Source organism: Megalobrama amblycephala, linkage group LG4 (assembly GCF_018812025.1).
Source record: "Megalobrama amblycephala isolate DHTTF-2021 linkage group LG4, ASM1881202v1, whole genome shotgun sequence".
Classification (NCBI taxonomy): domain Eukaryota; kingdom Metazoa; phylum Chordata; class Actinopteri; order Cypriniformes; family Xenocyprididae; genus Megalobrama; species Megalobrama amblycephala.
This window is the reverse complement of record NC_063047.1, coordinates 21,196,875-21,219,412: the sequence shown is the minus strand read 5'-3', so window position 1 is coordinate 21,219,412 and position 22,538 is coordinate 21,196,875. Positions and strand designations below refer to the sequence as shown.

At 37.0% G+C, this 22,538-nt stretch overlaps 1 protein-coding gene across 3 annotated transcripts in view; it reads left to right on the top strand.

Moving 5' to 3' along the window:
- Nucleotides 1-22,538, top strand: part of parp8 (poly (ADP-ribose) polymerase family, member 8) — a 31,573-nt gene that overhangs the window by 980 nt on the left and 8,055 nt on the right. The window contains exons 2-15 of one of the 3 annotated variants that reach the window (XM_048188230.1): nt 531-585; nt 7,166-7,203; nt 8,594-8,683; nt 10,238-10,308; nt 10,425-10,493; nt 14,428-14,522; nt 17,364-17,424; nt 17,556-17,646; nt 18,195-18,282; nt 18,364-18,492; nt 20,604-20,837; nt 20,910-21,186; nt 21,560-21,613; nt 22,001-22,096. In XM_048188230.1, the coding sequence (XP_048044187.1) occupies nt 531-585; nt 7,166-7,203; nt 8,594-8,683; nt 10,238-10,308; nt 10,425-10,493; nt 14,428-14,522; nt 17,364-17,424; nt 17,556-17,646; nt 18,195-18,282; nt 18,364-18,492; nt 20,604-20,837; nt 20,910-21,186; nt 21,560-21,613; nt 22,001-22,096 (1,448 nt within the window). Of the gene's footprint in view, nt 1-530; nt 586-7,165; nt 7,204-8,593; nt 8,684-10,237; nt 10,309-10,424; nt 10,494-14,427; nt 14,523-17,363; nt 17,425-17,555; nt 17,647-18,194; nt 18,283-18,363; nt 18,493-20,603; nt 21,187-21,559; nt 21,614-22,000; nt 22,097-22,538 lie in introns of all 3 variants that reach the window. The other 2 variants (XM_048188228.1, XM_048188229.1) reach the window with 2 other exon arrangements.

Genomic DNA, 22,538 nt, shown 5'->3' with positions numbered 1-22,538 from the left:
AAGAGTGCTGTCTTCCTTTTAACAATTGCTATAGATTTACTCAACACATTTGGCAGGCTGATGGCTTTATTTCCTCCTTCACACAAAAGCCCGATATGTTCAAAAACACGTATGTGGTTAATGTGCCCCAGCGTCCGCAATTTAATCTTTCCTGGACATTATAAATTATGCAATAATCAACTGCAATCGAGGGCCTAGTGCAAACGTGAGCTGCCATTATTATTACCACATATTCTGCTTTTATCATCATCATTATAAAAACATTAACATGCCTCTCAGGTGTTGCTTTGTGATGTGAATGATTTTGCAATTAGCTAATAAATGTGTGATGGTCAACAATACTATTGTTGACCATCACACATTTGCTAACTATCAATTTAATTCTCGTAAATTCATTGTCAATGGACATTCCCTGTTGATGTTGCCATGGAGACTACACTTGTTGAAAGGGACTTTTTTTGTGTGGTCCAGTGTGTTATATTGTTCACACACCTTAAGTTTGTGTCATCTTGATTGTCTGTTTCTTTCAGACTTTAGATTTTCCGACTCCACCTTCACATTCACCTACTCCAAAGGACCTAAAAGGTAAATATTGGCAGCTGTGCTATCAATGTAAACACATGCTGTACACTCACAGGCCTGCTGGCTTCATGTTTTGAGTTGTTTATTTGTTATAAGCATATTTGTCAGTACTCCGTTTACAAAAATGTACATCCCGTCATCATTTTATCACCCCTGTGTTGTTCGGATCCCAGTTTTCTTGTTTCTGTGAAAATACAAAAGAAGCTGTACGGTGGAACGACTCATCCATTTACTTTCATTTTTGAAGAAAGACGCTCTGAAAGTGAAAGGGGAGAAATCTGTCATCCTGTCTAACATCTCATTTGTACTATACTGAAGAAAGTTATAAAGGTTTAGAACAACCTGAGGGTGAGCAAACGATGACAACTTTTTTTTTTTTTTTTTTTGGGTTGGTGGGTGGGTGGGGTGTTGAACTGAGCCTTTAATAGGTGTTTCAGTTGTGATGAGCGAGGCCTAAAAATGATGATTAAATGATTTAGTCAGTTCAGTTGAGGTTCATGCATGTTCTCTTATCACCCCGTCAATAACCTAATTTCCTTCAGCTCTGCTCGCTATTACAGTGGTCAGCAGTGCTTGTGAAATCCTGTGCATTGATAAATATGTACCGCCTTTAGAAGCATGCAGTCTTTTAGCTGAACTAGATTGTATTTACATATAATTCATTACCCTGTACTCTGTCATTGACATATTAGACATTGACTAATCACTTTTACAGTGATGAATAGGCAGCTTTTTTTAGCTGCTATTCCTCATATAAAAAGAATAAACTCGTTTTTGTATGCTTGAAAACAGCATGGAGCACAAAGAAACTATTGACACTGACCATTGACACTGATAACCTGAATACCATATACTCATCGCTCCACTGATCATGAACACCAGTGTGGTTGTTTTATTTACATGTCACTCTCTAGGGCTCAGACTTTTTAGTATAATGATTTCGCTGAAAGATGTGAAGGTGTGATAGGTGGTCTTTGACGTCAAGTTTAAATATGGAGATATTTGATATGTAGTTTGCTTTTTATGTAGAGCTGATTATATGTTGTGAAATGTCATATCATTTAATTAATAATCTTAACCAGTCTTGACCTAAGACACTACAAGGAAAGCTTGTAGTTTCTTTCTTAAAGGGATAGTTCACACAAAAATGATAATTCTGTCATCATTTACTCACCCTCAAGTTGTTCCAAATCTGTATAAATTTCTTTGTTCTGCTGAACACAAAGGAAGATATTTTTAAGAATGTTCGTAGATCTGGGGCACCATTGACTTCCATAATAGCAAAACATAATACTATGGAAGTGAATGGAGCCTCAGATCTGTTTGGTTATTAACATTCTTCAAAATCTCTTCCTTTGTGTTCAGCAAAAAAAGAAAGAAAGAAATTATACAGGTTTGGAACAATGTGAGTAAATGATGACAGAATTTTCATTCTTGGGTGAACCGTCCCTTTAACTACTTGTAGTTAAGAATCTGCTAGCAGAAGTTCATGGTACTTTCAATTAGAAGTGGTTTTGGGTTAGTCTGTGAAAGCTTGACGTCAAGTGGCCATGTCTCGTCTTACCCACTCTAGTGTCTAATGCACAATAACACAAACATGAGAAGAACACCATTGCTCTAATTCTCGAAAGGGCAGTCTTTCCCATCTATTGACCTGTTTACTACAAACCTTCAACTATGCCAACATATTGTTTAGACTTTTTCACCAGATTGAAATGAGAGATGGATAGTAGTTTTTCCTTTGGCAAAATGGGGCTTGCAACCTCATTTAACAGTGAAGTCAGATGAGATACCAGACTGAAATTTTAGCTTGAGGCCATTTAGATGAGTAATACCTCCAAAGCTACCAGACCTTGGTAGAAACTAGCACTGGCATAGTGCTTCCCTCCTTATAGTCATGCAAATTTTATGATAAGTATGCTAATTAAAAAAATGAGTTGTCCAGGAAAGCTCTTTTGGCTCGCTGAAGCATTACCAGTACAGACAAGAAGGTCCTCGAAAGATTTATAAAAGCAGTGGATCTCGTCTTCTCAATAGTTGCCTTTAAATAAGGTCTTCAAGTTTCAATTACTGTTGGTTAAAAGTGGTTGGTTGTATTATAGTTATTACTTAGTTGTTTTTTTGTTTTACAACACCAAACACAAACTCTTAATGCATGTATACATGTATTTGGCAATTCTTAAAAATCGTATTTATTTTTACTACTTTTATTACGTTATACGCATGTTCACCTATTATTTATTTGTGCACATGCAATAAATTTGTAGCACTGCTGCTCATTTGGTTGTCTCAGTTGTAATCCATTTAGGTGTCCTGAATTAAAAACAGGGAGTTCCTTGTCATTTTTTTTATGTTTGAACTGTTTTGCAAATGTCACTCTTGTTCTTAGAGGAGGTGCCTTGCATTACAAGCAGGAAATGAGCTGATAGGTTCTCTATGAAAAATCATTGCACTTAGCCTTATAGAGGAAGAAGCACATTTCCTGTTTGTAGAGCTGCGACATGCACTCAACATCTTTCACTGATGGATCCACGTTTCATTGTAATGTAGACATGGCCTAATTTTTTGCACCTTTTATGTGTTTTCTTCACAGAAAACAAGGTAGCTCTAATATCTGATATGCCAGATAACCCCGATATTTGATACAGCAAACTATTCAAAGATGGATATTCGCACGGAGATCACTTTTGTTTGATGTTCCCAAACTACTAAGTAGGTATAAGATATTTCATGAAGTGAAAAGAACAGACAAGCCCATAATCCCAGAGATGCAGTAGTTTCTCATGAATAATCCATCATGGCTGAGATCAACACAAATTATGTTTGATTTTCATCATCTTGGTGTAACCGAATTTACATAATTACCATGAGTGCTAAATTGTGACAAGCTCTAATTCAAACAAATGTTGTTGCATTAGATGCGGATGCTGGCCGACCACTGAAATAAACTTTGGGTCATTTGGTGTACTACATCAAAAAGATGTAAACTATTAATTCAGTGAGTAGATGAGGAAGTTCCTTATTATTTGAGATCTGGCTAACCTTGTAGGTGTTGTGTATTGCAGAAAGTGAACGCATAAAAGCAGAAGTAGTTTGCCATGCTCACACCATGTTGTGCTTTTGTAACGGTTTTTATGTCAGTTTTGGGTCGTATAAACCACAGCATCTGTCCAAAGTGCAGACTTCACAGCTACAAACTAAGCTAGATACATTTATATTTGCTTACAAAATTTTTGTGTGGGTGTTATGTATGTATATAAGGTCAACCATATATATATATATATATATATATATATATATATAATATGTAGACTATATAAGAGGTAGGTGCTTATGTGGGGAGAATACTTAATAGTTGAATTAAATTGTATGCAACTGATGCAGAGAATCTTACATGCTGCTCTTCCATTAGCTGCCTAACTTGTGGCTTTCTTTTTGTAGTTGTGTACGGCTACTGGTGACACCTTTGAACTGTATGTCAGCAGTACAATTATAGCATCATACTGAGTGCTGATTTCATCACGCATATGTCCAGTTGCACTTATCTTCTTGCAGTACTACTTGCATATGACCTCTATGCAAACCACATGGGAAAGTTTCTCTCAGTGTGACAGGCAGTTGAAAATGACTATAGATGCACTGCCGAGACCTGCCCATAGGGTTTTGCTCTCCTATGTTGGGCCATTCACATGTAGAGTTTGTTTGCTTTCGCCGAAGTCTATGCATTTCATATACACAGTAATGCTTTCTTTACCCCAAAATCAAGCCAACCAGAGCTGGAGATACCAGATGCTAGCTGTAATTATCTTGTCATTTTGAATTCAGATAAATCGTGGTCTGTTACCTGAAAATCTGTATATTTGATATTAGAAATGGACATTTGTTACCTTAAAGCACTATTTGGGCCCCTAAAATGTACTTTCATTGGTGTAGCCCAAAGTAGTTAGGTTGTTTCCAACCGAGGCTCATTGGAAAAACATGCCTCTACCTACAGTACATGTTTGCAAAACTCCAAAAACATACCTATATACAATTTACTGCAGTTTCTAGCTGAAATAAACACCAGTGGCAATAAAACATAAACAACGTTTGTCCCTTTTCTCATGATTACATGGGATTATTGATTGCTAAAGACTTATTTTTGCACTGTTACTTGCACTATATATGTTACAACCTCGAAACACATTTACCATAGTGCATGATTTGTAAGCTAATACATTTTGATGTTTGCTCCATATGTATGGAAAAATTTCATTTCCAAACTGCCACGATGCATACAACAATGAACTTAATAAGATGTTGCCACAACTTGCCGTTTCGGATAAAACTGAACACTCTTTTAGCACAATTCACTGGACATATGACTGTGAAACATGCAAGAATAAAATGTAATATTTTACGTAATGGTGCTTTTTTTGAGCTTGAGTTGGTTTGTTTTCACTTAAACAAAAACAATTAATTTAGATGTTACCACATTTTTTGGGTTACTTGACAAAGCATTTTATATTTTTGCAGAAGTTCAGTTGTAGAAATGGAACTGAATTGATGTACAGTTGTAGATTGAACTGATGCACTAAAAATAAATTAAATGCATTTTTAAGATAAAAAAAGAACAAATATGCATTTTTGGGCCTGTGAATATTAAGAAGGCTTTGTGTGATCGAGCATAAGCATGAACCTCATACACCCGAAATGAACTAATGCAGTTTTGCATAGTCATTGGCCTTTTGCAGATGTTTGGTGTGCTTGAGAAAAATGTGTTCATGTGACCAAAGGAAAGTGTTTCACACAATGCAAGTTATTTTTAAAAAATACCAGGTGTCATTGTGAATAAATGCTTCCTGTGAGTGGCACCATCCTGTGTGAGACCCCAGGAGGGGTTTCACTTCCACTGAATCAATCTCTCTTCTCCGTGTTGTCATCACATAATTACTTATTGGCTAGTACCGCTTTCTATTCCAGTAGTAGTCAGAGTCTACATACATACAGTATGGTTGTGTGGGTTTTTTTCATAGTTATTTGCCATGATTTTTAATGGTATGTATAAGGTCATTGACTCCATTAAGTCCTTAATATATTTTCTCACATTGTGCAATGGAGCGAAAAAACATAAGCACATAAAGGTCACCTGTGTGATATTATATTTTCACTGTTGGCAGATCAGCCTATATCGAGGTAATTAATATGATTTTGGTAGTATCAGGCTGATTACTAAAAGGCTTTTTAGCAAGCCACTTAATCTCCACATTAATTCTAGGTACTTCACAGGAGACAGTGTCCTGTTGTCAACGCTGTTCGTTGCAACCTTATTTACTTGATTGCGTGAAATGGAGACCACACTTTCCTTAATTACCTCTTGCTTAAGTGTTTAGATTAGCTGTATTCAGGACATGTGGGCAACACCCTTCTGGGACCTGGTAGTCTCTTCTGTAAAGTGTTTGCAAAATCCCTTTTGTCACTTGGAATTTATATATTCCATCTGCTCATTTCTGTCAGGCACCTTTGTGCAACTGAGAGGATTTTTTGAGCCTTTTATTTATTTTATTTTTTATCGCAGTTTTGCTTCTATTTAAGGTTTCCGGTGTCAACACTAAATGGGGGTTCTGTCTTTACATTTCTGCACTGCACAAAATCATAAAATCATTTTTTTTAATTTGTAGCTGACCATTTATATTCATAAGCCTTTACGTGAGCTATGACGTAGATGGGTGGCATTAGAATTGGGTTTCTGTGAGCGATGGACAGGTGCAGTGGTATTCCAACATCTGAGACGTCTCAAAATCTAATGTGAATTTTAAATGTACCCAAATTTTGTAAAATTTTAAAGCTTGTGGAGTTCATGCCGTTTGAGTCCTGCTGTCATTAAAGCAAAAGGGGGACGAAACTACGGTCCATTTGTCAAAACTGTAGTGATGTTTAAAGCACAGCTCATAAAGAAATCACTTTCAAAGCAAGCAAACCTGTGTGGGGATATTTTTCGAGTTCCTGATCGCGTGTGAAAATTGAACGGTAAATGTGACTACACCTTAAGACAAAAATGTGTTAATTTTCAGTTCAGAATGTCACTGTATTTCATTCTAATAATAATATCATTCAAAAAAACGAATTAAATAAATATTAAAATAGAAAGTGCCAAAAATTTGCATTTTCACTGGTGGTCTCCAATGATGATGATGTTGTATATAAAAAATGAAAAGTGTTTGGCTGGATTTTGTACTTTTTATTTCTACTTTTATTAGTTATTTGCAGAATCTTTGCTGTGGTAGTATTGCTGGGTCAGGTACAATAAATGAAAGTATGTCTTTATTACACTGAAATCGAAACGGGTGCAAAAAACCCCCCAAAAAACCAAACATCTGGACTTTTCTGTTGTAAGTGTTGCTCCAGTAGGTGTCTTGTCACAATATGTGAACTTTGAATATTCAGACTGTATTTAAATATTCAAACTCTTTCTGCATGTTGATTCAATGTGATGTCAACTACTATACGTATAGCATGAATGTTTCTGAGAATCAGTATAATGCATTGCAGTGTTACATACATCCTGTCTAATGTTAATATTTGTGTTTTTGTTTTTTTGCAGGGTGACCTACTCTGTTCATGTCTCTGATGATTATCCAGGTATTGCAAGTAATGGATTATTTAATAATTTGATAAATGATACCCCCAAACTCTCACCAGCCCTCCCATAACATAGAGATTGACTTTATATCTGTCACAATAAGGACCAATAATCATAACACTAACATAAAACACTATTACTACTGCTTGCTTGGGATTTAGAAAAATCCACAACCCTAGGGATATTCAAATTTGCCTTGTAACTCTTGTTGGGACATCTGTGCTCTAAACATGAATGATTCTTCAAATAAGACAGATTGTTGCAGTTAATGCCTTAGACTTTCATTGAAGGAGGGACACAGGCCAAATCTAGGGACCAGAATATCATCGAGACTTGGGGGTTGACTCTATTTGGACCAGTGTGGAACCATTCTGAACACCCCAAATATGAATGTGCTAAAACATTCAGAACACATAAACAACTGCATAACAACATCTTGCCAAGCACCCACAAAACTAGTACCGTGGCAGTCCACTTTTGTTAAAATTTTAAATTGAGTTCAAAATGTCATTTACTCAGAATATAACTGGCCTTAAAGGAAAGATGACGTCGCCAGGTCTACTCTGTAAAGTGACTGATACCTCTGTGGCTGATACCTCTGATAAAAATAAACCTGTACTAATAATATAGCTGAACTGCATCATTCTCAGCTTCAGTGTGATGAAGTGCTCTAACGCAGCTGCTTTATACTCCTAAGTCTTTTCCCATTGTCTCTTTTCCATCACATAATTATAATGGCACAATACATTAAAGTGAATGTTTGTTTTCATTCCCTTATTGGCCATGTAATGACACAACACAATGATGAAGCTCGGTGGGTTTTATGGGTATAGTGATTACACTGGATTTTTACTTTCAGGTAGAGTTGCCTAGTGCACTCTAAATTCAGTTTGACTGAGCGTAGTAAGTTTTTTTTTTTATTTTTTTATTGCAAACAGAAGTTGAACATTTATCCCCTTCAACACACACTCTGGCATTGCTCTGAGCCTAAGACTGACCTTTGATGTTGTGATTCAACACGCAAGAGTTGTCCCCTAAATCTAAGTCTAGAAGATGCAGACCTCCCTTTTTGAAGGACTTAGTCTAGCCTGATTTACAGCATAGTGGCAGACATTCATCTTTGCATAAGAATGAGGAATTTGCTTGGCACAGTTTTAGGCAACATTGCCAAAGGATGCGTTAATCTGAAAACGGTGGATTGTCCAGAAACTGTAGAATTAGCACACATCTCAGTTCACTCTCGTTTGGAGTGTTTCTATTAATTATGTATAAGCTGCAATTTGGTTTTTTGTTACCAGTCATTGGTGGGTTGATTTACATTTGTTAGTTCTTCTTCAGATCTGCTTTTCTTGGTGTTTCAATAGCACATGCTTGTCTTTGTCATTTCAGATAACACGTATGTGTCTAACTCTGAAAACGATGATGAAGTGTTAGTCACCAGGGATCCGATACCAGTGATTTTCCATAGAATTGCAACAGGTAAGAGACATTATCATCTAATAGTGTATCATTAAAGAGCTGCAGCTAAAGAAAACCAATGAACCAGTTGAACAAACAGACATTTTAATGTCAAGTGGAAAGGAAACCAGCAGCCTTCCAGAATCAGAGTGTACTTTCACAGAAATACTTCAGTGGTTTTTGAACTTTGGTCAAGGCCCCAATTGGCTGAATATTTATGCTCTAACCATGAGCTAGCACCCATGATTCCACCACCTACACAATCAGACTTTTTTGAGTTGGCTCAGAGTTTGATCCTTCATGTCTGCCAATAATGATGGTTAAAAAGTACTGTGGCAGTGGCATAGTACAGTGATGGTGTCAGACTACCATGATACTTTGATATATAACATGGCACTGAATGATTACCATATGGCATTTACAGTGTACTTGAATCCACCTCAAATATTGCCATGGTATACACTACTAATGTTCAAAAGTCTGTATTTTTTTTTTTTTATGTTTTTAAAGAAGCTTCTTATGCGCACCCAGACTGAATTTATTTGATGATAACATAGTAAAAGCAGCAATATTGTGAAATATATTACAAATTAAAAAACTAATCTCCATTTTTAAAATGTATATTTCTATTTTTAATAATTAAATGCTTCTTTGCTGAATAAAATTATTTATAAAAAAAAAACTTAAAAAAAACACACACACAAAAAAATAACCATGGTAATGCAGTGGTACATTTTGTTTAGGATAATCATCTAAAGATCTCATTATTGCAGTCTTAACATAGTGTTAGCCAATCCCTCTCTGTTTTTAGAGCTTTTTGATTACACTGGCAGTAATCCTGGAAATAAATTATCCTGGAATTGTACTGCATGTCTTCTGCTCCTATTTTTAGGCCCGACCAAGACATATGTGCCAAAACAAAGTGGCAAAACAGCAGCGATCTTCACTGATTTCCTCCAGCAGTTAGTTAGACGCTTAATAGAAGCTTATCATGCATCCACGCATTTAAGTCTTGACATCTTCCGACACAGTACATTACAACTAATGAGCCTGTACGTTCTGCTGATGCTTTGCGCACTTTAAGTCAGTTTTAAAATGTTTTTTTGACCTCCTGCATAAACGATCCATTTTTACTCAGAGGCGAAGAGAAATGCAAGCACCACTACAGTGGTCAAGACGTCACAGTTCTCTTTTCACTTTAATGTGACGATATGTTATCCAAGCTTTACAGATTTGTGATTCTGAGCAGCGATAATTCTAAAATTGTAGGTTTTTGTGGTTTGGAATTGTAGCGGAATTAACAATAACAACTAGTCCTGTAGTAAGTCCTACAGTAATTTAGTTGAAAACAATGTTTTGCTGTCACCATGCATATCATACGATCTGCAGAAACAATAATTAGGAAGTTAGATGAGTGTGCTGAAGGTTGTATATTCAGAACATGATCAGGCCTGTCACAGAAATTATGCCATTAATGGTCCTTTTTTATATAAAAACTGAAGATTATTGTTCCGTCTGACATTCTTTACAATATCATGTCATTCTCACACATCTGTGTATTCACTTTGTCTTTAGAAATACGCATAAATAATGATGCCACCAGCTGTCTGTCTATTAAATCAAAACTTCAAACCGACAAAAACTCGGTAAGACTGTATTTTTATACTTTTATTGTGAAATGTTTTATTTTCAAATGTCTGGAACAACAATGAATTGCTTGTATTGTGACTAAAGCCCTGTCATGCTTTTGAACTCTCTCCAGTGCCATTATGCTATAGAGGAGGATTCAGAGGGTGACAATGATTCTGAGGAGTTCTACTATGTTGGACAGGTAAGTTCAGCTGAGTCACTACATTTAATGTACATAACATTTCTATCTGTGGATTATGTGTGGTCTTATTCACGAACCACCTACAATCCAAGTGTTAACCAAGTGTTACATAAATTGAAATTGCAACTGAGCCATGATTAGTTAAGTTATATTGTTGTCATAATTTTCAGACTTGCCTTCTTTGTTCTTTCTATACTACCGTTAATTTTTTTGGGGGAAAGAGATTAATACTTTTATTCAGCCAAGGGTGCATTAAATTAATCAAAGGTGACTGTAAGGATTTCTATTTAAAATAAATGCTGTTGTTTTGAATCTTCTATTCATTAAAGTGTAGGGGAATTTTACAGTTAAAGACCCAAAAGACCAGATATGATGAATAAAGACCCAGAATCAGAGTTTAAAAAACTATGAATTGAAGAAAATTTTACCCACACATGGACAGATAGTCAGAAGCATATTCATCAGGATGCTGACAAGGGGATTTTGGTACTGGATGTCCTGTTGGGTCATGACATGACATCTTCAGGTCTCCAGCCAAATGCCAGCTGTCCATTAATACCAATACAGGACCTACACACCGAACACCAGCGCACATACACAGATACACATTCACAGCTTCGTCAAGGCTGAAGTTGGCCCAGGCTCCAACTATAAACAGGAATGTTTCTCAAAACATACTGATAAGTTGTACTTTTCTCTGAGGTGAGAGGTACAGACAATATCCAAAATTATGTTCCAGTGTTTGAAAAGGAAAAGAAATGCTTTAACATACGTTGAAGAAGTCATTCAAATAATTTAACAGAAAGATAAATGTTGATTAATAACTTAAAAGATATATATTGAAGCGGCAGTGGATTCCCTTCAAAAGAATCCTGGAAAAAAATGTATCATGGTTTCCACAAAAATATTAAGCAGCACAACTGTTTTCAACATTGATAATATATAAGAAATGCTTCTTGAGCACCAAATCATCATATTAGAATGATTTCTGAAGGATCATGTGACACTGAAGACTGGAGTATTGGCTACTAAAAGATTCAGCTTTATTTTCAAATAAATAAATTACATTTTTAAAATAAATCAGAATAGAACATTTATTTTAAATTGTAATAATATTTCACAATTTATGTGGCTATCAAAAGGCAAAATTCATTTTTACTGAAATCCCCCACAAAATTCTAATATTAAATGGCTCTTTTATGGCACTTATTGGTGCAGAATGAAATTTAAAAGTATGTGGAAATGTGACCTTTAGGTAGGAGGTGCTAAAAAGATAATGGTGAAAGTTTCAGAGTTGGTGTTTGATAAACAACGTCCCGTTCACCATGTGAACATCAACGTCACATGGTCACTGCAACTAAACTTCCTAAGGTCTTACAGCTATAAAGCCAGCTTCAAACCTGCAGCACCTGGGGCTTCAGACTTTTCATTTCATGGTAAATTTGCTTGCAGCTCATAAAAAAAAAAAAAAAACTTTATAACTCTCTTTAACTTTTAATGATTAGTCCCTCACTCTCCTGAGAAGGTTTCCATCATGAGAATGAATGCTTGCACACACGGCTTGTGCTTAAATTAATCATCTGACCATCCACTGGAGCAAATCCATAAACCTGGAGTCAGTGAGTGAGTGAGCTTTGTGCCCTGTGAAGACCAGTCCAGAGGTGATGAAGATTCGTTCACTAATGCCTGTGTCGGTCTGTGAATGCTCCCTGGCTCTTGCTCACTGTAATGTGTCAATTTTGCAATCCTTTGCCGTTCTGATGATCTCAAAGCCTTCGAGAGACTCTTCCATGCCGCATGCTGGCAGATTCTCTCTGAACTTCAGAACAGCTGGTGAATTTTCTTCATCTCTGCTGTACAGAATATCTAAAAAGACTGAACGTTATTAATCATTTACATCCAGCAAAGCATGATCATTTGTTTCATTTTTATGTAAAGACCCCCATATATAGTTTTTACTTGCAAATTAAGAAACAACTTGCCACCAATGCCGCTAAATGGAATTACAAAAAGTAATGACTGTTTTAGTTTAATAATGGCAGATTTCCCTGTCTTCCATTGGTTGTACAAACAGATAGTCCCGCCAGTCTCACACCATTGGTTTGAGCCAGTGTTGCTGTGATGGTCGATGCTCAAACGAACAGATCAATACTTTGATAGTGCCACACTTTTGATAGTGTTTACACTTTTCTTGGAAATCAACCTACAAATTACTTATCTTTGTATAATAAACTAGAAAATAAGAAAGTATTTGAATATCTAAAAAAAATACTATAAATAATATATTCAAATAAAACAATTTAAAAAAAATACTCCACTTTTAAAGGTGCCATCGAACGTTTTTTTACAAGATGTAATATAAGTCTAAGGTGTCCCCTGAATGTGTCTGTGAAGTTTCAGCTCAAAATACCCCATAGATTTTTTTGAATTAATTTTTTTTTTAACTGCCTATTTTGGGGCATAATTAGAAATACGCCGATTCAGGGCTGCGGCCCCTTTAAATGCTCACGCTGCCCGCCCACAGAGCTCGCGCTTGCCTTAAACAGTGCATAAAAAAAGTTTACACAGCTAATATAACCCTCACAATGGATCTTTACAAAGTGTTCGTCATGCATACTGCGGATGACGGATCATGTGAGTATAGTATTTATTTGGATGTTTACATTTGATTCTGAATGAGTTTGAGGCTGTGCTCCGTGGCTAACATCTAATGCTACACTGTTGGAGAGATTTATAAAGAATGAAGTTGTTTATGAATTATACAGACTGCAAGTGTTTAAAAAATGAAAATAACAACAGTCTTGTCTCCGTGAATACAGTAAGAAACGATGGTAACTTTAACCACATTTAACAGTACATTAGCAACATGCTAACGAAACATTTAGAAAGGCAATTTACAAATATCACTAAAAATATCATGATATCATGGATCATGTCAGTTATTATCGCTCCATCTGCCATTTTTCGCTGTTGTCCTTGCTTGCTTACCTAGTCTGATGATTCAGCTGTGCACAGATCCAGACGTTAATACTGGCTGCCCTTGTGTAATTCCTTGAACATGAGCTGGTATATGCAAATATTGGGGGCATACATATTAATGATCCCGACTGTTACGTAACAGTCGGTGTTATGTTGAGATTCGCCTGTTCTTCGGAGGTCTTTTAAACAAATGAGATTTATATAAGAAGGAGGAAACAATGGGGTTTGAGACTCACTGTATGTCATTTCCATGTACTGAACTCTTGTTATTCAACTATGCCGAGATAAATTCAATTTTTAATTCTAGGGCACCTTTAAGATACTCCATAGTTAAGGACAGCTAATCTAAACCTGTCATTCATATACTGCCTGTTCAGTATCACCATTCCTGTTAATCCTGTTAAGTTATTGCAGCATGTCCACCAACTAGGTTTGAATCAATATTATGATTACCCTCCCTCTTGAGAAAAAGAGTCTCTGCATTCTTCTAAAACACAACATCTCTGCATTTTAATCAGTTCAGTGATGCATTAGAAAAAGGATCAAGGAAAATAAAACCAATCAAAGATAAAAATCAAACACTCTAAAGATGCTGATATGGAAAATTAACTTTCACAAGAAAGCCAGACAGTTGATTTTGGACACAGTCTAAAGAGACTGGTCTTCTAAAAGAGTAATCTAAAGTGTATGACGTGTATTGATTGTTAAGAGAGTGCAGAGCCTCAGTCATCAACAGTGATTGATGTCTAGAAGCTTGTTTGAAGTGTCCTGGATCTTATACTGATTAAAATCTCACTGCTTAACCAATAGAAATGCACCTCTGAAGTCTCAAGGTAGAAACAATCATGAGCGGAGAAGGGCCGTTTCTTCATTTTTGACTAAATACTCTGGTGCTCGTGTCTGTAACCCTGGGCTCTGTGTATCGACCCTTTGACCTGTGTGTCTATGTGGGCAGGTAAATTATGATGGAGAGCTTCACAAGCACCCCCAGCTGGAGGCTGATTTGGCAGCCGTGAGGGACTTATATGGCCATCATGCAGTATCTCTCAGGTAACTGACCATTCATTTTTCTTGATGTTGAAGTAAGAGCTTGAAACTTTAGCAAATTAAACTTGAAAATGAAAAAACAAACAAACAAACAACTGTGTCAGTAAAAGTGCAAACATTTCATCAGTTCAGGAAAAAAGTATTGAAATTGTGACTTCTTTCCTGAACTCCCTCCACCACCAGCAAAGTGTTTTATGGGAAACGACACCTTGAGCAATCGTTCTTTAGTGTTCTGGCACAGTTAACCCACTCAAGGACGTCCTCTGCCTGAGCCAGATCCCATAACCCTCAGGTGGCCATTTCTCCAATCTGTCATTTGGGGAAATGCTATGTGATCAACTTAAGGACGGTTTGCGAGAGTCTGAGTGGATTCTGTTTGATTACAGGGCTGTAATGGTGTAATGATTGCTGTGGGGTTTATCCTGACAGAGAGGCTTTCTTTTACCTAATCTGCAAAGTTATAGCATTTGAAACTATGGACAACAGCAAAGCATATACATGCTTGTGTTTGTGCTTAACTCAGATGGAAAAAAAAAAAAAGAACTCATTACAGATTGTCAACAAGAACGTGATTCACCCTGCAAAATCTGCCAATCTGAATGGTGTTTCATGCGGCAGCTATTAAAAGCTTCGTCCTTGAAAATTTATCTTGTCAAGCTGCTTTTGATAACAGCAGACCGTCAAATGAAAGAACAGCATAAAAGACTCTATTCATAGCAGCAGAAGTGTGTTTTATATTCTGTCTAGTGTGTGATCTTTGTCATGCATTTGCCCTGAGTCATAGACAGAAAACCATTTTGAGTATTTATTCAGTGTTCTGCTTGAAAAATGACCTGGGCCGGTTTTGCTGCAGTCTCTGTGAATGGGTTCACTGAGGCCCCCTTTAATAATTCCGGGACACGTCCCACTAAATGCTTTTGCCTATTTGTTGACGTAGAATGAATTGAAAATGCAAAACTGCTTTTATGGTCATAGCACAACGTGTTTGGTAAACAGTATAACACTTCCTATATTAGTATGAAAGTTGCTCTGAATTTCTTTTACCCTGGAAAATGTGTAATGTTGTGTGTTTACATGTGTCTGAACATGAGTGTGTGTGTTTATATGCTGTGTGAAAGCTGTTTCCCCTTGACAGATCAAAGGGGATTATTATTTTCTCAAACCTCTTGCTTTTGAGAAACAGCGGCTGCATTTGGGAGTGAGGTGTAACCATGGTAACAGTTAGCCCAGAGCAACGCAACAAACTCATCACATTGGTTTTATGAGAAATAAATGCTTTGAGTGAAGCACAGCAACAGAGCTGGAGCATCGAGCTGCGTCCCTTCAACATCAAGTGTACCTGCGTACTCATTTAAGAAATAAATTAATCTGGTTTTATACTTTATTCTGGAATCTTTCTTATTAAATATCTTCCTAACATTAAAGGTGATAAAGAGGATCTTTTCGTCGACTGAGAAACCAAAGACTGTTACTGAGTTTTTGAAATGAGCGCATGCGTAAGAACAACCCCCCCTCCTTTCGAGGGAACGCCTCCCAAAACTCGTGCACGAGTATTGGAACACGAGTGTTTACCACCGGCATTCGCTGTATCGTGTTAGTGGATTCATTATGTCGGACTCACCGCAGGTAACTCATAATCTGCAGTTGTTACTCCTGTCTCCGGACAAAAACATCGCATGCAGCGCCTGTGGAGTGTGGAAAGTTACTGGAGAGCGCAGCCGCGCTCGTCTCTCACAAGGAATGTCACTGCAGTGATTGACAAGCCAGACGGCCAATCGTTTACGCGATGATCGGCTGATTTTTTTTAAGGCCCTACCTCATGCACAGATGATGTATATTAATTTTATTCCTTTCAGTGCACCTAATAAATAGTCTTTTATCAGTTAGTAAAGACAGTTTCAAGTAATATTGCAAGAATGTATAAAACAAAACATCCTCTTTAGCACCTTTAAATCTAAACTTAATTGAATGTGTTTATGCACATTTGCGTATTAGTCTTATCGTGAATGATAACAACATCCTAAGAAAACAAAGTTATTTTGGTAACACTTTACAATAAGGTTCATTAGTTAAACATTAGTTAATGTATTAACTAACATGAACTAACCATGAGCAATATTTACTAATCTTTGTTAACGTTAGTTAATGAAAATACAGGTGTTCATTGTTCATGTTAGTTCACAGTGCATTAACTAATGTTAACAAGATTTTAATAATGTATTAGTAAATTTTGAAATTAACAAAAATTAATAAATGCTGTATAAGGGCAGTTCATTATTAGTTCATGTTAACTAATGTAGTTAACTAATATGTTAACTAATGAACCTTGTTGTAAAGTGTTACCGTTATTTTTAATAAAATGTAATTACTCCGTCTAAGGTGACTTTCCTTTTTCCACTTATGTCACTAAGGCCACACGGGGTATTTGATGGTAAATTTGCATTCAGCCTCCTTTTCATCCACCAGTTCCTGATGGATAAAAAACAGTCATGTCTTATTTTGCTTTCTTTGTCCCAAGCTATTTAAAATAGTGTGCAAATGACAGTTTGCATCAATTTTCAAGCATAATGTTTTGTAAGCTGTTTGTATAAACAAAGAGAACTGCTTCATCATGTCTAAATTTGTTGTGAATTCCCTTTAAATCCCTAAAAGCTTTGTGCTTGACTGTCAACAACATATTCTGCTGAGTAATATATTCTTGTCATTTTCTAGTGTTAATGAATATGTACCATAAAAGCTGCTGTAAACAAAGATTAATCACACTAGCAGAATTTGTTTTGTCGAAGATGAAGTCAGGAATTGATTTTTTTTTTTTTTTTTTTTTTCCTTTTCTACAAAATATAGGGAATATGGTGCAATTGATGATGTGGACATCGACCTACACATTGATGTAACTTTCCTAGATGTAAGTGTTATTGTTCAGTGCCTTTATTAAAGTGGAATAAGCCATGACCATTGAGTTTTTTTTTTTTTAGATATTTATTTTTTGTGTGTCTGTTATACTTTGTTAAACTGAAATGCAGCATTTGTTCATAGGAGGAGATTGCACTTGCCTGGGATGTGATCCGGAGTGAACCTGTTATTGTGCGGCTTCACTGCTCCCTCACACAATATCTGAATGGACCAGGTTAGATCACGCAGACACGCACATCATCGTAATTAATGGGATGGCACATTCAGAGCAATATGAGGAAAATAAAGGGGTACTTGAGCCTTACAGATGGGGCTGTGAGGGTAACGAAATGTTGAGAAACACTGAATTAAATTTACCCTAGGAGTAAAAATGCAGTTAACAACTCTTTAAGAAGATCATGCAAATCATTGTGCTGTTAACAACATTAGACTAGTTTGGCCCACTTACCTTGTTAGACGATGGATGAGAGTGTGAGCTCTCTCTGTTGATTGTAGATTTGTTCACAATTGCTTGCCTTAAGAACATGGCTACTTCAGTTCAGATTGCAAGAGAAAGAGAGACAAGTTACTTGGACATGGTTGTAATGCCTGCTCTTGTTCTCCTGCCAAGATATTACTCATCATAAGTGGCTCATTTCAGAGTGACCTTCTGTTCCAAAAAGAAACGCTTTGATGGCTAAATCAAACGTCTGTAGCAAACGGTTAGATTATGTGGTACTTTATTTTGCAATACTGTTTTTTTTTGTTTTTTTTCTCATGGAGAATTTAATGTCCCGTTTCCAGTTCCCACTGTTGATGTGTTTCAAGTGTCTTCAAAAGACAGATTTGGACTTGGACATCAGCTGAAAAAGTAAGAAACTACTGGAAAATGTTTTCTAGTGTTATATTGGGTTTTTCCGTTGAACTTCATGAGTGTGCTGTCTCTTGGCAGGATAATGCAAACCTTTGTCACACAGCAGTGGAAGTGTCAGAGCAAAGACAAACTCATCAGCCCACACAGCAAAAAGCAAACCGAAAAGAAGGTGAAGTCTCCCCTGCACATTTTTTCAACTTTACGCAGGTAAGAAAAAAGTCACTCAGCTACACCAATACTGGGCAATCCTGAGTTCAATATCCTCTTTGAAGCACTTTAAACCCCAAGACTAAAGGCCTGTTTGCCAAGAAAATCGTTTGGTTCTGGTGAATGTTAATATTTAATTAACCTCACACATTAAAGCGGTCATGTTTACAGCTCAAAAACTCTCTCTAGAACTTTTTCTGTTCTTAATTAGTGCTTTGTGCATGCCAGTACTTTGCCATTGCAGAACAGTTTTAAATATTGAATCATGAGTCTCAGAAGAAGTTTTCATTTTCATTGCCAACATTAGACAGCCTTAACATTGCTCTTAAACTTGTTTGTGTGCTGTTTTGTTTAACCGTGCTTCTACGGTAATGAAATATTCCAAAAATAAGTCTTGCAAAAAGTAATCGTAATCTGAATATAAGGCTTGTTTTGAGTAACCCTCAATAGATAAATGTTTTTTGCCCACTTTTGTACTGGAGAAAATTTGTTTGCTAATCAGCGCCACCTATTGTGAATTTGGTGATTTTTTTAATTTATCCATATATTTCACATTTGGTGTGAATAGGCTGAATTTAGGTGTTCAGGACCAGCATTTACTTCTATGCCAGCAAGTGTGTCATCTTCAAGTGTTAGTTCACCCAAAAATGAAAATTATCCCATGATTTACTCACCCTCGAGCCATCCTAGGCATATATGACTATCTTCTTTCAGATGAACACAGTCAGAGATGTATTTAAAAAATATCCTGACTCTCCAAATATTTATAATGGTAGTGAACGGGGGTCGTTTGTTGAAGCCCAAAATAAATGCCTCCATCCATCATAAAAAATAATCCATTTGGCTCCAGGGGGTTAATAAAGGCCTTCTGAAGTGAGGCGATGGGGTTTTGTAAGAAAAATATCCATATTTAAAACTTCATAAAGTAAAATAACTAGCTTCCGGCAGATACACATTGATTTGCGGCAAAAGAGTGAACTCTGACCTGACACATGCGCAATGACGAACGCGGACGCGCAGAGGATATAGCAAAACAAAACGCCGGTCACGAAATAGAAATTTTAAAGAGAAATGTCAGAGGATTTCGATATAAGAGAAGAGGAGCTCGAGTTTGTTGCACAGCCCTATTTGTTTGAACCGTGAGAGGTGTCAAAAGCTTACGCTACTCCTACATCCTGTGTCATACATTGCATCAGAAGTGACTTTTTTGGTGCAAGTCGACTTGCGCAGTATGCGTACCGTCATCTAGCGCAAGCCAAGTATTTTAGATTATAAAGTTTTAAATATGGATATTTTTCTTACAAAACCCCATCGCCTCACTTCAGAAGGCCTTTATTAACCCCATGGAGTTGTATGGATTATATTTATGATGGATGGATGCATTTATTTTTGACTTCAAAACAGGCCCCCCATTCACTACCATTATGATTTTTGGAGAGCAAGGATATTTTTGAATATATCTCAGATTGTGTTCATCTGAAAGAAGATAGTCATGTACACCTAGGATGGCTTGAGGGTGAGTAAATCATGGGATAATTTTCATTTTTGGGTGAACTATCCCTTTCATGATCTTTGACCATTTTGTCTCAGATTCAAGCTGGTCTGATGAATGGTTATCAAACTGTAGGAAGAGTTCACACAAATCTGGTGTTTCATTGAATTGGAGAGACTCCAAGTTGGCAAGCAGTTTTGAACTGGACTGTAATGTTAAGCAAAGTGATTTTAAGAATATAGCAATGCGTTTGGCAATTTACCTCTTGAGTCATAAAGAGGATATCTTACCTGAATGCCTTACCTGTTTTTTTTATAATAGTAAATTATACAGAAATGTAAAAATCAAGATATGCAGAAAAACCGTAAAGCAATTTGTCAACAATGCTTAATGCGTTGTATCTCATTAACTCTGGCACGACATACCGTAGTTCATTAGCACAAGAAATGCGCAGTCCCACTGCGGACTATGCAGACCTCAACATGAAAAATAAAATTGGTGTGAATCAGCCAATAAAGCATTCTGAAATATGCAGGATTTGCACAAGTGTAATTGCACATCTTTTTGTGTTCCTTAATCCTCGTAGTTTGATTAATGTTCTGTGCTTGTGCAAACTCAGATCCCCCAGCTACCCTCCTCCTGGCTGCGTGAAGAGCAAAAAGAAGCTCAAACCCGAGCAGGATGGCATGTCAAAATCCCACCGTCTCTTACGGCGAACATGCTCCAGCACAGTGAAGCCAGAGATGGACGGCTGTGTCGGCAAGTCGCACAAGCTTTTGGGTCACTCCCTTTCCAATGACCCACGAATGGAGCAACATCAGCCCCTCAAACAGCCCCACCGGCTGCTGCCGAGGCCCTGCTCGACCGCTGTGAAACCAGAGGACTGCCCGCCACTGCGGCCTCATAAACTGTCACCGCGGTCGAGCACGGCAGAGCCTCGCTGCGAACATGCTGCTGGCAGTAGCGATGGCGGTGCTTTAAAGCCCCACCGGCTCCTGGGCCGCTCCTGCTCGGGCAGTGTGCGGACTGAAGAGCTGGATGGCCTGAAGCACCACCACCGTCTGCTCAGCAGGTCCTACTCCAGCAGCACCAAGATTGACAAAAGCGACATCTTTAAAGAGCCTGTCACCGAGAGCAGACGCCTCTCCCTTACCTCAGGGCTAATCGGCATCCTGGCCCCATCACTATCTTCCACACCTCAGGTAGGGATGCTTGGGATTGCGTCTTATGAACATTCTTCCTTGAGGTTACGTAAGTTAGGAATCGCCTAATTTGTTTGGCTGTTTGATTTGGCTTTGGTCAGAGATGCCTGATCGAGAGTTTTGGATATGAAAGAATTAACAGAATTTATTTACAGCAAAAATAAGAGAGAACACATTCACAGTGAATTGCAGGTAGAGATGAGTGAATTTAACAGGTTGAGGAGAGGGTGATCTATAAAAAAAAATGTTTTTTATACACTGTAATTTTTGGCTTGAGGCAGTGAAAACAACTTTGTGTATTTAGCTAACAAAAATTAGAGGGAGTTCAAACATTTTTGTGTGTGTGTGTGTGTGTGTGTTTCTTCTCGAGTAGCCAAACATCGGAGCCAAATCCATTCCAATCAGAGACAGAGGCTTCCTTGTTCAGGTAAAAAAAAAAAAAAATCTACACTTCGCCCTTTGTCTTATTTCATTAATCAAACAGTATTTTATACTCTAACAGTCTTGTACTTGCAAATATATGCAAAGTTCTTTTTCCCGAAGCAACCTGATCTTGAGGGCATGTGATTGGTTGCAGTAGTTGACATTTTGTAGTCATTAGTATTCTTGTGAACAAAATTGAATGTGCAACATTGTTTACTCACTGTCAAGTCATTGCAAATGTTCCAAACTTGGTGAAAATATTTTTATTTTGGATGAACTGTCCTGTTTGTATTAAGGTTTGGGTGGAACTCTTGTGGTAGCCATTAATGCTGTCAAAACTGTTATAGAGGAGGCAAATGCTGCTACATGTTGACTAGATGTGTATTTGCAGACTATGGAGTATGCAGAACAGCGTATCCCTGTACTGAATGAGTTCTGTGTGGTCTGCGATGAACCTCACGTGTTCCAAAATGGACCAATGCTCAGAGTGAGTCTGTTTGCTCTACTAGCGATCTTGGATTGGTTAATGGTGTGAATACCCTGCATCATTTAATGCACCTGTGATTTCTCTGTTATTTTCTCCTGAATATTTTAAATTATACACTACCTTTCAGAAATGTGGGGTTCGTAAGATTTTCTGTTTTCTAAAGTGGCTTATTGTAAGGCTGCATTTATTTGAAAAAAAAAAAAAACAGTCTAAAAACAGCTCTCAAAATCTTTTGTAACATAATAAATATATTTAATGTCACTTTTGATCAATTTAATGCATCCTTGCTGAGTAAAACTCTTAATTATTTTTAAAATAGAAAAAGATTATTTTAACTAGAAAATGTTTAGAAACTGTCCTCATACCATATTATGCTTTCATGTCATATGCTTTCATGTGCCATATTATTCTGTGGATAAACTAAAAGTGAGCCAGTTTATGT